This window comes from Astyanax mexicanus, chromosome 1 (genome assembly GCF_023375975.1).
Source record: "Astyanax mexicanus isolate ESR-SI-001 chromosome 1, AstMex3_surface, whole genome shotgun sequence".
In the NCBI taxonomy this organism is placed as follows: Eukaryota; Metazoa; Chordata; class Actinopteri; order Characiformes; family Acestrorhamphidae; genus Astyanax; species Astyanax mexicanus.
This window is the reverse complement of record NC_064408.1, coordinates 114,317,144-114,333,429: the sequence shown is the minus strand read 5'-3', so window position 1 is coordinate 114,333,429 and position 16,286 is coordinate 114,317,144. Positions and strand designations below refer to the sequence as shown.

General features: G+C 35.3%; 1 protein-coding gene across 1 annotated transcript in view; it reads left to right on the top strand.

Annotated features, from left to right (window-relative positions):
* LOC103030855 (proline-rich transmembrane protein 1) overlaps positions 1 to 13,310 on the top strand; it is a 29,493-nt gene extending 16,183 nt beyond the window's left edge. Inside the window, exon 2 of the mRNA XM_007242131.4 lies at positions 12,788 to 13,310. Coding sequence (XP_007242193.2) covers positions 12,788 to 12,940 — 153 coding nt within the window. The 3' untranslated portion in view covers positions 12,941 to 13,310. The remainder of the gene's footprint in view (positions 1 to 12,787) is intronic.
* The last annotated feature ends 2,976 nt before the right edge of the window (positions 13,311 to 16,286 follow it).

The following is a 16,286-nucleotide window of genomic DNA, read 5'->3' as shown; positions in this document are numbered from 1 at the left end:
AATGCTGAACTGGCAGGCAGTGACCCGAAGCCTGGCGCCTTGGTGCTACACTGACAATTTGCTACTAGAAATAGCCTGTGACAATCAGCTATACAGCAGCTATAATGCTATAGAGTATAATATATAATAATAACAATAGCTAACTACCATGTTGCCATTAGGTAAGTGTGTTAGCATGTGGTTAAATATTATTTTGAGCCTAGTCTGTTGGACTGTGGTTGGTAGTTAATGTGGTGGAGTGGATAACACCACTGCCTGCAAGTGAGCTATCATGTGGGAGACTGGGGTTCAATTCCAGGTCTGGGTGACTGAATGCTGTACTACACCAATAAGAGTCCTTGGGCAAGACTCCTAACACTACATTAGCACACCTCTGTAATAGAAATAACCTTGTGAGCTAAATGACATAAATGTAAATGTATTTTCTTGTTCCTAATTGTTTATATAAAAGATTTGTTCATGAGAAATGTAGGACATTTAAAAGATAATGTGAAAATCCTCAAATAAACATCAGATCTGGGCCATTTTTACCTGCTGTGAGAATGTATCACTTTTCATTCCTAAAAAAATAGAACTCAATATTAGCACCAAAATTCACCTGTCTGGTTATTTTGAAACTTTATTTTAAAAAAGTGATTTATGTCTTATTTCACTAATTTAGAGACTTTGAGGTTATATAAGCATATCCATCTTAATTATACTTACATATATTATGTCTAGTTTTTGCCATTGTATATTTTCTGCTAATGCTGTGTTATATTTTAGCAAGTGATATAATCTGATTTCTAGGCAATACATCTATTTTTATCTGATAATTGTCTTTCAAATCATTGTAAGTATAAGATTATTTTGCTTGTTTTTATTATTTTATCAGTCCAATTAGAATTTAACCCTAATTTTAAGTTAATTTAACTCAAAATAAGCACAAAAAAATCCCCAAGTGAGGTTATTCTGATTCTTGTGTCCAAACATTACTCCAAAAAATAAGTGATTTTTGCTTGATTTATGTCTTATTTCACTTGTTTTGAGACTTTGAGATGTTATCATTTAAAAAAATCTTACTAAGACAAATTTGCTTAACCAACTGGCAATTGTTGCCGCTTTATATAAGCATTGCCATCTCAATTTACATATTTCTTGTCTAGTTTTTGCTAATTTATTTTTTTGCAATGTCTGCTACACTGGAAAAAAATCATTGGCAAAAACTAGACAAAATATATGCAAATTAAGACAAATATATGTATATTAAGCAAAAAAATCTGCCAATGGATTAGGCAAAATTTTCTTAGTAAGATTTCTTACAATGCAATGGCAAAGTCACAAAATGAGTGAAGTAACACCTAAATCAAGCAAAAAAATAACTGTTTTTGAACTTGATTGCTGCTTGATTGTGCTTATTTTGAGTTCAAATTACTTAAAATAAGGTACAAATTCTAAGTAAGAATGATTAATAGAACTATCCCTAGAATAAGCAAAATAATCTAACACTTACACACAATGCTTAGTAGGACAAAAAGTCTTATCAGAGAAGAAAATAAGATTTATTGCCTTAAATTTAGAAAATTTCACTTGCTAAGATTTAGTTTTTTGAAGTGTAATGCTGTGTTATATCTTAGCAAGTGATATAATCTGATTTTTAGCCTTTTTTTTCTTGGATTATTGTTTTACTAAGCATAGTAAGATTATTTTGCTTTTTTTTGTATTATTTTATCAGTCCAATTAGACTTTTCACCTCATTTTAAGCAATTTTAACTTAAAATAAGCATCAAAATGTACAGAATAATGTCAAGTTTTTCTGATTCTTGTGCCAAAATCCCTATTGTCAGAAATCCTTGCCTAATAATATAAATATATTTTTTTCTAGCTTTTGCCAATGGATTTTTTTTTGCAGTGAGGCTTGTAGTAAAGTGGGATGAGGCCAGTTTAGCATTAAGCAACACAGCAAATAGAAATGGTACAACGTGACCTTAGTAACTGCAGTTACTAACCTTTTCTTCCCAAAGTATTGTGGAACTGATGCAACCTTTAGTGCTTATAAAGAATAGAAAGTTAATAATGGGTTTTACAGTAAAGCAGCTGACAGTTGGTACACTAGGGAAGTGCCGTTGGGGAAAGCAATCTGCCTTTCATTTCACAGGAATCCAGTGCTGTAATGAAGTGGCTGAAATTACACAAGTCACGGGATGTTGAAACACTGGAGTGTTTAGACATTCTCCCCACATGATCACGTGTCCTAGGAGGAAAGTTTAAAGTACTGAACACAGTATGTCTCATGCTGTAGCAATGGTATACACTGATGTAATAATGGAGTTGCTTGGCTTAGTATCAAGTTTAAGACTTTGAGTTTAGAAGCTTTAATATTGACTCAGTGATTCTGGGTCACTGGCCATTACCCTTAAGGCCACTTGATTACAAGATTAGAAAAACAAAAGCAATCCTGTACTCTACATTTGTAGGGAAATGCATGTTTATAACATGACATGCAGTATAGTTCATCCTTGCCACACCTTGGCCTCCAAAATGCATCTAAATCACCTCCTTGTTTCTACACGTACTGTACACATATCCATTTTATCAGCTCCGTTAGAAAAATAGGACATAAATAATTACAGACTGTAATCCTGAATCTGTTTTTTCTGCATACTTTATTATTATCCTCCATTTTTCACCCTGTTCTTTAATACTCTGGTTCCTCACAGTAGAGAAAAAAACCCACAGCTATTATTATTTGGGTGGTGGGTCATTTATTCTCATTTTTTGGATCAGATACAGCAGTGCTGCTGGAGTTTCTAAACCCCTTAAGCCCTATCTGGACGGGAGTAGTCTCTCAGGGGGTCCTGGGGTAATTTTCTTTTTTATTGAGGATCCTCTGTGATTTTATTCCCGTCCGGAACAACCATATATGTGTTTTTCTCAGACGTCCTCTGAGAAAATTACAGGCTGATACAGGACCACAGGATGACTGTGGACAAACTGTGCATCAACAGATGAACTAGGCGGAGCAGCTATAGGTAGAAGTGTTTAATAGAGTGAGTGAACACAGTGTTTAAGAACTCCTGTGCAGCACTGCTGTGTCAGTTTCACTCATACCCACACAATACACAGCGTTACTGCAGTGTTGAAAATTACTATTACCCTAATAATACGTTCCCTGTGATAGTTCTGTGACCATTAAAGAACAGGGTGAAAGAAGGATAATTTAAGGACTGCATTATGTCTTTCAAGAACTACAAATTGTTCTATATGAAGAGTGGATCCAATAAAGATGGACATTGCCCTGGTGAAACAATATACTTAATTGTACTTAAAACATATTGAGAAATGTCTAAATATGCTGTAAATATACAATTTATGTACTTAAGTTCATTAATATTATGCTTTCATCAAATGTTTGAAAGTAAACTTTAATCATAAAAAGTATAACATAGTGTATTTAAAAAAATAGACTACTATGAAGTACACTTTTAGTTCAATGTAATTAGGTTTACTTCTATGTTAGTACATTTTACATTTTACAGCAAAGTGTGTTAAAACAACTGTTACAGTAGTTCACTTAAAGTACAATGTATCATGTAACTTTTTAGAAAGTAAATTAAATTACTACATTTATAAAATGTTAAGTAAATTTGTAACATGATTAAAATTGTAGTACAGTTTATTAAAACATATTTTTTTTACCCAATAAAGTATACTAAAAGTGTGCTACTTACAAAAGACAGGAACAAGAAGCATCACATATAATTAACGTAAATTCTTAGTACATTTCTAATATACTCTGTGTATAATAGTGATACAGTTATAATACTCAGTAAATGTATTATAATTTTACTGTAAGCATATTTAAAATATGGGATTACATACATGAAGTAATATGTTTCAAAGTTACTTAAGTATATTTAAAATAGTTCCCTTTTACTTAAGCTAAGTACACTTAGTACTTTTTTATAGAATTAAAGTATAATAAGTACAATAAAATAAGTTGTTCCATCTTAGCACTCTTTGAAATAATAAATATACAACACTTATGGCTACAACACTTTAGTGCACTATAGCATAATAATCCTTAGTATACTTTAATCTACTTTTTTCACTGGGGTATAGAAACAGGGAGGTGGTCATAATGTTCTGACTTCCCATCACGTTAGTCTTTCAGTTCTAGTTCCAGGCACTGGCTTACTGGACACAGTTTCCACAGTGGCTGTAATTTAGTATTACGTAATATTCAGGAACTGAGGGGAGGCTCACATACACACACCACCCTGTGCTTACATTGGCGGTCAGACTCCAGTCGCACTGTTAACGAAGTGCCTCCCTGTTAGAGGCCTCCCGCTCTGCTAAAACTCTGGCAGACAGCTGGACACGCTCTAAAAACATTCTGTTCACAGTGTTTTTTTAGCTGCTTTCATCCATATAAAGAGATGTTTAAAAGATGTACATCTAATCTAAAACAGCTGACTGTTTTTCTCTCTCTCTCTCTTAATCTATCTATATCAATCTATCTTTTTATCTGTATGTCTACACTATATGCATTCCCAGATGCGAAAATATACACACACACACACACACACACACACAGTTTTTCTAGTCCCTGTAGAGAGGGACTGCCAATAGAATGGGACTTTCTGGAGCAGATAAAACTCAATGCCAATAGGATCAGACTCTGATCAGACACTGATCTTTTATCCAGCATTATAGGCATTTTATGTGCTTATTTATGTTTTTTTTTTAACATAAAGGAACCTGTAAACCAGGGGTCACTAATAGGCAGACCGCGGTCTGGGTCCGGACCCAGACATTGTCCAATGCGGACCCAAACCGATAAACCACTGAGAAGGATTTAATTTTGACAGTGTTTATTTAAAGCGGCGTAACTTTTCTTGTTCACACTACAGCGACTCGGCATCGCTTCTTATTTGCATAAAGTTGAAAATATCAAAACTTTTTGCCGCTGGCTTCGCCTCGTTCTCTGCCGCCGCTCTCCATGGAAAACAGTGCAGTAAATGCACAGACTAATCACCAAATGCTCTCCTCTGCCAATCAGATCTGTGCAGACCGCTGCCCTGGCTAGTGAATTGGGACGCGGCCAGGAAAAAACGCCTTTATAAAGAGATAGGGAGCCGGAGAACTGGAGGAAAAACGAGAACAGGCAGAAACTAAAGACACGCCGAGCGCGAGAGAGAGACAGGGGAGGAATGTACAAAAAATCTGTCCAGAGAGGCATTTTATTTTTTTATTTTTTTTTCATCATAGTTCAGATGTCAGATATATATTCTGTCTCTCTCTATGTGTGTGTATATATATATATATACACACACACACACACATACAGCATATAGCAGTGACTCATAACACAAGTTAACACTGGCGATGGTCCGGACCTTCGACTGACGAAATTTTCTCCAACTGGACCGTACTGAATTCTAATTAAATACCCCTGCTGTAAACTCTTCAGTTTCAGGCTCTAGTTATTAAAGTGACAGTCTGTAGGTTTTTGGGATTTTGGGAATTAGAGACCCCTCAGGTGAGAATGTGTAATTGCAACGAACATGTGGAAGAGTACCTTTAATGCTGTTTAACTGCTTAGGACATTATTCAACAAATTTACCAGACCAATCTGCTCATTTTAAAGTTGATCACTTCTATTTTGTGTTTAACTTTTAAGCTAAAATAAAAAATTGGGTGTAATTTTTTTTCCTTTATTGTAGTGAAGTAGACCTGTGCCCTTCACAGCCAGAATTTGTACTAAATATTCAGATTTTTCCTCTTGGATTAAAAAGTTGGATATATATCAGAGTAGAATAAAAAATTGCCTGAAATTCTGATTATGAGGATCAGAAATTTTTAAAAACTAGATAATGTATGAAATCCCAATTCTTCCCTCTACTAAATGGGGAACAAATGAGAGCCTGGTTTTGTTGGCATGAAGGTGCCAATAGATTAGGACCCTCTGGAGCAGATAAACCTGGATGCCAATAGAATAGAAAAGAGCAGATAAACAAGAACCTATTAGCACCATGTCTAATGCCAGTCATGCACAAGAGGGGTATGAAGCCCCTCTTGATAACGAGGTGTGGTGGCAATCATTCAATACTATCAAATCCTCACACCAATACTTCATAATTTAGTAGAAGGCCTTCCTGGACAGTAGTAGACAGTTATAATTCCTTTGATTTAGACCATATAGTCCACATAAATGCATAAATGCTAGGTATATGTAATGTTTTTAATGTTGTAATATGATTAGTCAACAATCCTAAACACAAAAACCTAGATTAAAAACTGTTAATAATGAATTATTAGTATATTATGTAAAGAAATGTCATGTCAGTATTACACAGGATCGAATTCTGAAATCAAACCCCTGAATACTGGTTAGTGTCACTATAAATACACATAAACATTTTCAAGTTTTCAAAGATCCTTTTATGTTTTTTCTTATTTCACATTTATTATTTTGTACATATTAGTTAGTATAATAACACATTTTCACTAGAAAGAATGCATAAATCTTTGAAGACAGAATTCTGGTCATAAGCTATGTAGATATTCCACCAGCTTGAGAGAGAAGAAGTGTAATCACAAGAAGTGTAATGTAGTCACATATAAAACAAATCATTAACCTTAACAGTACAATAAAAACAATAAAATTAACTGATGGAAAATATTGCACCATTATATGACGGGTATATTAAAGCTGTTTAGAACATCTCTGTGTCGCCCTTCCCATGAAAGTAATGGCTCTGATCTGTACATCTCATACTAATGTGCACAGAGAATTTCAGTGCCAGGGTTAAATTCAAAATCTTTATTTTATTTTTTGTATTTAGTAGAGTGAAGAATTGGGATTTCATACATTTTATTTTTCTTCTAACTTTGTTTTTTTCGTTTCTGACACTTACAATCAGAATTTCAGTAAAGTTTTAGATCAGATCATCATTTGCAACAATGTGATAGTATAGAAAATGGAGTACAAATTCTGATCGTAAGTGGAAAAAGGGAAAAAAAATTAAAGATTTAAGTTTTACTCCTAATTTTTGATTTTTGCCTCAAAGGTGATCAACTTTACAGTGACCAAAATGGTCTGGTTAGTTTGTTGAATAATGTCCTAACCTGTTAACTAGCATTAACTGTACTCTTCCACATGTTCGGTGCAATTACACATTTTTACCAGAGGGGTGTCTAATTCCCCAAATCCCCAAAACCTACAGACTGTCACTTTAATAACTATTGCAAGCTGAAAAGTTTACAGGTTGCTTTATGCATTAAAAAATAATCAAATAAGCACATAAAATGTCCATTAAGCTGGCTAAAATCTCAGTGACCCGGCCTTGCAAAAAAAAAAAAACTACACTTATTACATCACTTCCTGTGTGCTACGTTTTTAACCGTCGCTAGAAAATACTTAACATTATTTCAGAAAATATAAAGGTTTCCACTTTAAACACATTTATTGTTTAATTTCTCGCCCAGTGGAATCAAAGACCTCTTTGTTAACTTTATTGTGAGTCTTTCTTATCTTCTCAATCAATGTTTAAGCCACACTGAGTTTCCTGGAGTTTTAAATTACGGGAAATTATTAGACCGGTGCTTAAAGGTGTGGTCATGTTCATGTTTATACAGTATGTTTTTTATTTTACCAAATTGAAAACCTCTGGAATATAAGCAAGAGGAACATCCAATCGAACCAAGCTGAATTGCTTGATGTTTTGCACCAGGAGTGGCATAAAGTTATTCAAAAGCAGTGTGTAAGACTGGTGGAGGAGAACATGAAAACTGTGATTAAAAACCAGGATTATTCCACCAAATATTGATTTCTGAACTTAAAACTTTATGAATATAAACTGAGATCTGAAAGCTCTTCATCTTTGTTTTTTTTATTTCAGTCATTTCTCATTTTCCTCAAATAAATGCTCTAAATTACAGTATTTTTATAGGTGGTTATGATCGTGACTGGCTAGAATTGTCCGTACAAACAGACAAGCGACTCTAAACAAATCACATCCACTATAAACACAGGAGACCCCACATTCACTTATCCCGAAAGTCAGAGGAATGTTTTTTAGCTTCCATGTGACTTGGCAAAAGTCATGGGACATGTCTCATAAATTTTAAAGGCTGCTTTTCACTACACAGGCTACACAGGCTCATGAAAATGTCCCATGGCTTAAACAAAGGACATTCCTTAGGACCTTAGAAAAACAGTAATCAAGCCTCTCCAGTCTAAACAACCTTAGAAAAACATTTCTAAAGGGTTCGGCCTCTGTGAGACCACTGTAATTCCACTGTGGAATGATATACAAATGGAGGAAATTTAGCACCACTGTCACACTGTCTGTCTCTTGAGGTGGATGTCCTGAGAGGCTGCAGTGAGTAACATAACTGGAAGTCACAAAGAGCTGAGATCATCTGAGAAAATGATATGGTGAAGCTATTCACCTGGGCTGTTAGAATGTGTTTGTTATAAAAATACTAGCCTTTGTTGTGCAGCTAACATAGAATTAATAAGAGCAGCATGTGATCATTGACCACAGACTAAAACAAGACCTAAATACACAAGGAAATAACACAAATCAGTTCTGGATTTAAAAAATCCTGTGGTTTTGTGTCCGTGGATTCAAGTGTTTCAAAACAGCTACCAAATATAATACCTCACACTGTTATAGCAGATGCTATACAGCTCTGGAAAAATAAAGAAGAATAATAAAAAAATAAGAGACCACTTCAATTTCTAAATCAGTTTCTCTGATTTTGCTATTTATAGGTTTATGTTTGAGTAAAAGGAACATTGTGGTTTTATTCTATAAACTACAGACAACATTTCTCCCAAATTCCAAATAAAAATATTGTTATTTAGAGCATTTATTTGCAAAAATGAGAAATGGCTGAAATAACAAAAAAATATAACAAAAAAGCTTTCAGACCTCAAATAATGCAAAGAAAACAAGTTCATATTATAAAGTTTTAAGAGTTCAGAAATCAATATTTGGTGGAATAACCCTGGTTTTTAATCACAGTTTTCATGCATCTTGGCATCATGTTCTCCTCCACCAGTCTTACACCCTGCTTTTGGATAACTTTATGCACAATTGTTATGGCAACTTGTGTTCATTTACTACATACACTGACTTTTTTTCAGTATATAACTCTCTCCCACGCTCACACATAAACAATACCACTGTACAACAACTCAAGACCTACTTAAAGCCCCCTGCCACCACTTTCTAACCACTGTTCTCCTTCTTAAAACCAAAATACGGTCAAATACATTAGAGTAAAGCGTTTTGGTTGACATTGACGTTAAACTCCAGCACTCTTGGTTTATCTGTCAGTGCTTTCCTGTAAACAGTAGTTCAGTGGATCTGCCTCAGTCATCTAATAACACAGTGACGCTGCTAGCTGTTCCCTGGAGCCGAACATATGCCAAGCAAGGATGAGCGGCAACAAAAGCCTACGTACGTGGTGGAGCTGGTGTTTGTTAATGGCCGAGCTGATGGAGGATCAAATTTCAGTACAAGACAAATCCTTGGCCTGCTTTAGATGAGTCACTTCCAGTGCATTGTTGAGAAATGCACTGTTATATATATATATATATATATCTAGTATAGAAATCAGGCCTGACTCTCCAGAAGTTCTGTGTGGTATAAAATGTAAAACGGTAAGGGAAAAAAATATTTGGGTACTTTATAAGCACTTACATGTATCTCTTTACTGTGACAGTACTAAAAAGATATATTTTTATTATTATTATTATTTTTATTTTTTGCACTGTAAGGCGCACTTAAAATTCTTTACTTTTCCTAAAAAGCCTTATGCATGAATTTTACCAGGCAGTAAATCCCCTCTGCTGAAGTACAGAGTTATACAGGAGTTTCAGTTTAATTCTCCAGCACCAAGACTGGAGCAGTATTAGCATTAGCGACTAATTAACCGCTATTTCCCCGTTCAGTGGCGAGTATTATCGGACTGTAGCCTGCTGCTAACCCTGGCTAGCACTGCTGGAGCAGCATTAGCATCATCCACTAACCACGCTAAGTGCTAGCTCTTTAGCCATTCAGAAGGGAGTATATTGGACTGTAGCCTGCTGCTAACCCCGGCTAGCCCTGCTGGAGCAGTATTAGCGTTAGCTGCTAACCGCATTAGCTTTTTTGTTGTTCAGAGGTGAGTATTATCGACCTGTTGCCTGTGTGTTTACCTTGTTAAAACAAGCAACGTTGGATAAACCACTAGCTTATATCACCCTGGCTTACCAGAACACTCAGGGTTCCTCAGTGTAGCTCTGTTGAGCGGCATTAGCCTCCAACCGCTAGTGTTTAGCGGCTAAGGCTAATGCTCCAGACTTAGTGCTGGAGAAATTTGGGAATCTAAGTTTACTGTAAATAAATGGAAGCACTTTACGCACCCAAATAAACAGTTTTAAGGAAAGAAATCAGTGTAGATTTACATCCTGCTCTCATTTGACTTTAAAAGAAAGTATTTTTTTTATTACAGTTTTGTTTACTTAGCTTAGCTTTACTTAACTTAGCTAGCTACCCCCCAAACACCACCCAGTGGTGAGACCTGCTGAATTACAAGTTTCTTATAGTGTCTCTTAAAATGCCCCTTATAATCCAGTGAGCCCTATGTATGAAAATAGACCAGAAAACATTCACTGATGGCGCACCGGACTATAAGGTGCACTATTTAGTGCCAAAAAAGGGCAAAATCTTCCCGAACTTACATAAAACAATGGCATTGTGGCACTAGCAGTTATTAAAAGGTTTTTATGTAAATCTATCTATTCTATTCTAAATTATTTTCAGTGCATGTGGTCACGCTACCTTGGATGGTCTTCTTGGGGAAATCCATTTAAGAGACTCTACCAAAAAGTATAGTAACCCTACTAGAGATAAAAGCACAGCATGGACGAGTTTCTCTAGATCTATTTGAGACACCACACCCCTGTTTTAGGCCATATTCTCTATTATGAGCTTGTTGGTTCTTGTCAGAGCTTCTCTGGGAATGTTTAAAGCTTTAGAAAGATGTTACTGAGAACGCCTTGATCAAACACAGGAAGATGTAAAGGTTAGGTGAGTTATTCCAAGTCGAGATACCATAGTTTCTGCTTGCTATTTAGGAACGGCCTCGCTTTCCATTTGTTTAAACATGGGGCTGGCTGTGCTCCAGGACTGTTGGTTTGGTCATGGCTGATATGAAATATATATGTAAGTGTGTGTGTATATGCAAGGTATATGTATAATTATGGGAATCATTATAATGAGTACAGAAGAGAACAGTCTGCAGTCATGCTGAAGAAGTCTTAAAATAGTTGCGGGTAGTTCTTTTTGTCCTTGCATTGTTTCCCGCCTCTGACACATCTGACATTTTAGTGTGTGTGTGTGTGTGGGGGCTTTTCTTGTCAAAGTGGTAAAAGATTTTGGGTGTAAGTTCACAGCTTCAGTTTGTTTCTAGCAGGCGTGAAATAGAGATGCAACCAAATGAACATGTTTGTCTGAAACTGAAGAAGTTCTCACAAGTTTTTGTCAGTTGCCATTTTTCTATAATTTAATAAATTTCATAGCCTACATAATGATATCGCAAACATTTTTTGAACGTTGTGAATGATATTATACCCTGAAATTTCGTGCCATTTCACCTACCCCTAATAATCACATCAGGGTAGTATTTTTTACTGTTTTTGCAAAGGAAAAGTCACACTGTTCTCATTTCCCATTATATAACTACTAGAGACAGATTATATCTGTCCAGTATCATTTATTTTACTTTAATACTGGATATATGGAGATATTTGGAGTGCATTATTAGTGTCATGACATTCTGGATCATTGACTTCTGTTACAAATCTGATAAAATTCTCCTATGTTTTAATATCTCAGTTAGGGGTGTGCTGTATTATATTGTATGCAATAATACAACTTAATCTTCATTTTGTTGCAGTAGTGTATTCTTAATAGTAGTGTATTCTTAATAATTGTTTTAAGAGTATCGTTATTGTAAAAATACAAAAAAAAGAAATATTGTGCTATTATTTTAAGGCCATAACACCCCCCTAACCTACATATGTATTTTGTCTTTATTTACAAAGAAAAACAATTAGAAAATTTTTCCATTTAAAAAAAATCTCAGCAGACATATCATCAATAATACACAATATGTTTACCTCAGCAAAACTATTCTTATAATTTCTCAGTGTACTTTATTAGTGCTATTCTTATTGCAAACATATTCAAGCTGGCACATTTAGGTCATACATTTAGTTTTGTAGTAATATTTTGAACATACGTTTATTTAAGCAAAAATGTACTTTAGTAGTGCACTTTTAGTCAAACATATACCTCAGCAGTGCACAGAGAAAGGCATCCAGTCTTTAAAAAAAAAAACAGATGCTAAGGCTAAGTTGGCTAGCTTTATTGTCCTAGCTCTGTACAGATCATATCTTTAATCTGGAAAACAGACAGTTTGTGAACAGTTAGGAAACTGAGTTAACTGATATCAAGCATGCTAAGTGATACTAAACACTTTATTTATATAATTAATGCAAGTAGGGTGTTAAATTTTTTACTTAAACTTACCATTTCTTGGCTTTTCCTGTCGGTTATCTCTTTCTTTGAAAGTAGCAATGCTCTGCAGTGCTTAATGTTATCATTATTTGGTATAATATACGTATTTCTATAATAAATATGTCAAATATGCCAAATATGTGGTGCGACTCTACTCTGTAGAAGCTTTTCCACTGAATTATTTATTAACTGAATTATTTTTGACCTTCTGAACCTCCATGTGCTTTCAGACTCGAGACGCCAACGCAATAGGCAACAGACAACAGGCGGAGAGAAGCTCCAGAATGGCGCGCATCCTGAACAACACAGCTCTGGGGATTGGAATCGTCTTCATCATCGTGTACATCGTGCTTGTTGTCATTTCCGTGACGGCCGTTCATTAAACCACCATGCATAACCATCTACACCTTACCAAACCCAGTTGAAGATCAGGGGTCTTTCTGAAGAGCATATGCATTGTTTATTCAGCAGAGAATTCTTCATATGAATATGAAATTTATATATATATATATATATATATACATGCATTAATGTACCAATCCATCTTTTCAAATCATAGCGCAGCACTGACCACTTTTTTGAGGCTTCATATACATTTCTTACTTAGTGATTGAGATAACAGAGACGAATTAGATAATGTATACCTGTATGTGAAAAGCTTGATTACTGTTTTCTCATAGGTAATTTAAAAAATGTACCAAATTTTATTAAAGGGAATTAAAAGGAAATAAAGTCATTGAAATTAATGGAAAATGGTTGTAAATTCTTTTTTTTTTCCCCCGCTTTTTTCATGTGCATTATGAACATTAAGAACATATGTTGAATAAAGTTTTCATTTTGTATCAAATAATGTTTTGTAAACTTTATTATTATACAGTGGTTTGACAATGAAACTGAAACACCTGTCATTTTAGTGTGGGAGGTTTCATGGCTAAATTGGAGCAGCCTGGTGGCCAATCTTCATTAATTGCACATTGCACCAGTAAGAGCAGAGTGTGAAGGTTCAGTTATCAGGGTAAGAGCACAGTTTCGCTCGAAATATTGTAATGCACACAACATTATGGGTGACCTACCAGAGTTCTAAAGAGGACAAGTTGTTGGGGCACGTCTTGCTGGCGCATCTGTGACCAAGACAGCAAGTCTTTGTGATGTATCAAGAGCCACGGTATCCAGGGTAATGTCAGCGTACCACCAAGAAGGACCAACCACATCCAACAGGATTAACTGTGGACGCTGTAAGAGGAAGCTGTCTGAAAGGGATGTTCAGATGCTAACCCGGATTGTATACAAAAAACATAAAACCGTGGCGGCCTGTTTCATTGTCCAACCCCTGTAGCTCTTTTAATGTCAGAAAGCACTTTTACAGAGATCTGGGTCTAAAAAAGTGTTAAAGAAACACCCTCAGGACAAGAGGAAGTAACCATGGGAGGAACCAAGACTCAAAAATGGACTTATTAAGAACTCATAAATGAATATATATATAGAGACGTGAGAAATGAATAAAGTGAGTCTCATACTATATATAGTATGTTATGTATTTTAGTACATGTGTGGGCTTTTTCAAAACAAAATCTCTTATTGCTGCACGGATCAGTCACTAACAGTCATTTTGCAGAATTTCTGCACCCTTTGTTCAATTTTAAATCCACTGAATGAAAAATAAAAAACTACACATTATAGTGTTAAATATTGCCTGTCCTGCAATCAGCAGCTTCACTGACCCAAGCTTTTGCCTCTTTGGGTGCCAGCTTAAAAAAATAAATAAAATAATAATAATAATAATAATAATAATAAAATATAACCAAATATGTTATATTATTTAAAATATTATATAATAACTGATCAGTTTTTGTTATATATGTATATAATTCAGACATTGCACACATTTTTTTCTCAGTAAATGTAATGTGGAGTAACATGTTTAGGTTGTAAGTGACCTTCGGTTGGATGTAACTAATAATAAACAGAAGCACAGAAAAAAAGGTTTATTTGTGATTAAAAGTAATTCCGCAAATGTTGTTCTAGGTCACTATAGGGTGGGCTTTGATTTATATTAGCAAATGTGGGTCCCCCACCCCCCTCCGTATATAACCCGCTCCTACGCCCTTGGTCCACACTGTTGGCTGGTACTTTATTACAGAGGCAATATTGTGCAAACAAAAATGGTTACTGTGGAAGACCTGAGAGGAGATCACGGAAAGATGGTTGGTGGGCAGATATGACACAAATTTTACAGAGGAATATTTACATAATTATGTAATACAGGTCACCCCAGCTCAGAACTGCCTGTGTGGAATGAGGTCAGAGCTTCTCGTGTAATCTGCCCTGCACGCAGTGTTTTTAATAATTGGTAAACATTTATATTCCTCTGTCTGTACTGTATGAAGTTAGGGTATGATTTTTATTGAGTAATTTAGATAAAATGGATTCATCCAGCTGTGACACCAACAGCAAGTCAGTTATTAAACCCATGTCCCTCTGACTCATTAGTTCCAGGTTGAGTATTTTTTGTGTGTCAGCGATGACAGGAAGAGGTGTGGAAGTTTATTGTAATTAGTATACAGCTGGTATTTACACACCGCAAAAAAAAAAAAAATAATTTGCAAAAACTAGACAAAACGTACAGTGGCGTTTGTTTTTGCATTTCTGTCATACTTACATATTTATATTATCAAACAAACTTCCATATCAGACAAATATAACCAGAGTAAATATAAAAAGCACTTTTTAAATGATGATTTTATTTATTAAGGGAAAAAAAATATCCAAACCAATCTAGCCCTTTCTGAAAAGACATTGGTCATATATCAAGCTGGAAAAGGTAACAAAGTCATTTCTAAAGCTTTGGGACTCCAGAGAACCACAGTGAGAGCTATTATTCACTAATGGAGAAAAGATGGAACACTGGTGAACCTTCCCAGGAGTGACCGTCCGACAGAAATTACTCAAAAGGGAATGAACAACTCATCCAGGAGGTCACAAAAGAACCCACAACAACATTTAAAGAACTGCAGCTCTCACTTAAAGCCTCAGTTGAGGTTAATGTTTATGATTCAATCATAAGAAAGAGACTGGGTGAAAATGATCTACATGGGAGAGTTATAAGAAAAAAACACTGCTGACCAAAAACAATACAAGGACCCGTCTCACATTTACCAACAAACATCTTGATGATCCCCTACCCAGATAGCAAAAAGGATCTGGCCCGGATCCGGCACAATTCAAAATGGATCTGGCCCAGTGTCCTTTTGCACAGTGGGTAAGGACTTTAGATAAATATTCTTTGGCCTGACGTGACAAAAGTGGAACTTTTTGGAAGGTGTTTATCCTGTTACACCTGGTGTAAAACTAACACATAATTTCAGAAAAAGAACATCATACTGAATGTTAAACATGGTGGTGGTAGTGTGTGTGATGGTCTGGAGCTGCTTTGCTGCTTCAGGGTCTGGATAACTTGCTGTAATAGATGGAAGCAGGAAATCTGCTGTTTACCAGACAATCCTGAAGGAGAATATCCGGTCATCTGTTTGTGACCTCAAGCTCAGGAGTACTTGGGTAAATGTAAAATCACTTTTCTTCAGTTCACACAAGGTAGCTGCATACAAAACAAAAAGTAAAAAAAAACTTCTGTTCAGCAGCATGTACCATATGTAAAACATAAGTATTTTTTTTATACCCAACAAAGTAAACTAGAAGTGTGCTACTTACAAAAGACAGGAACAAGAAGCA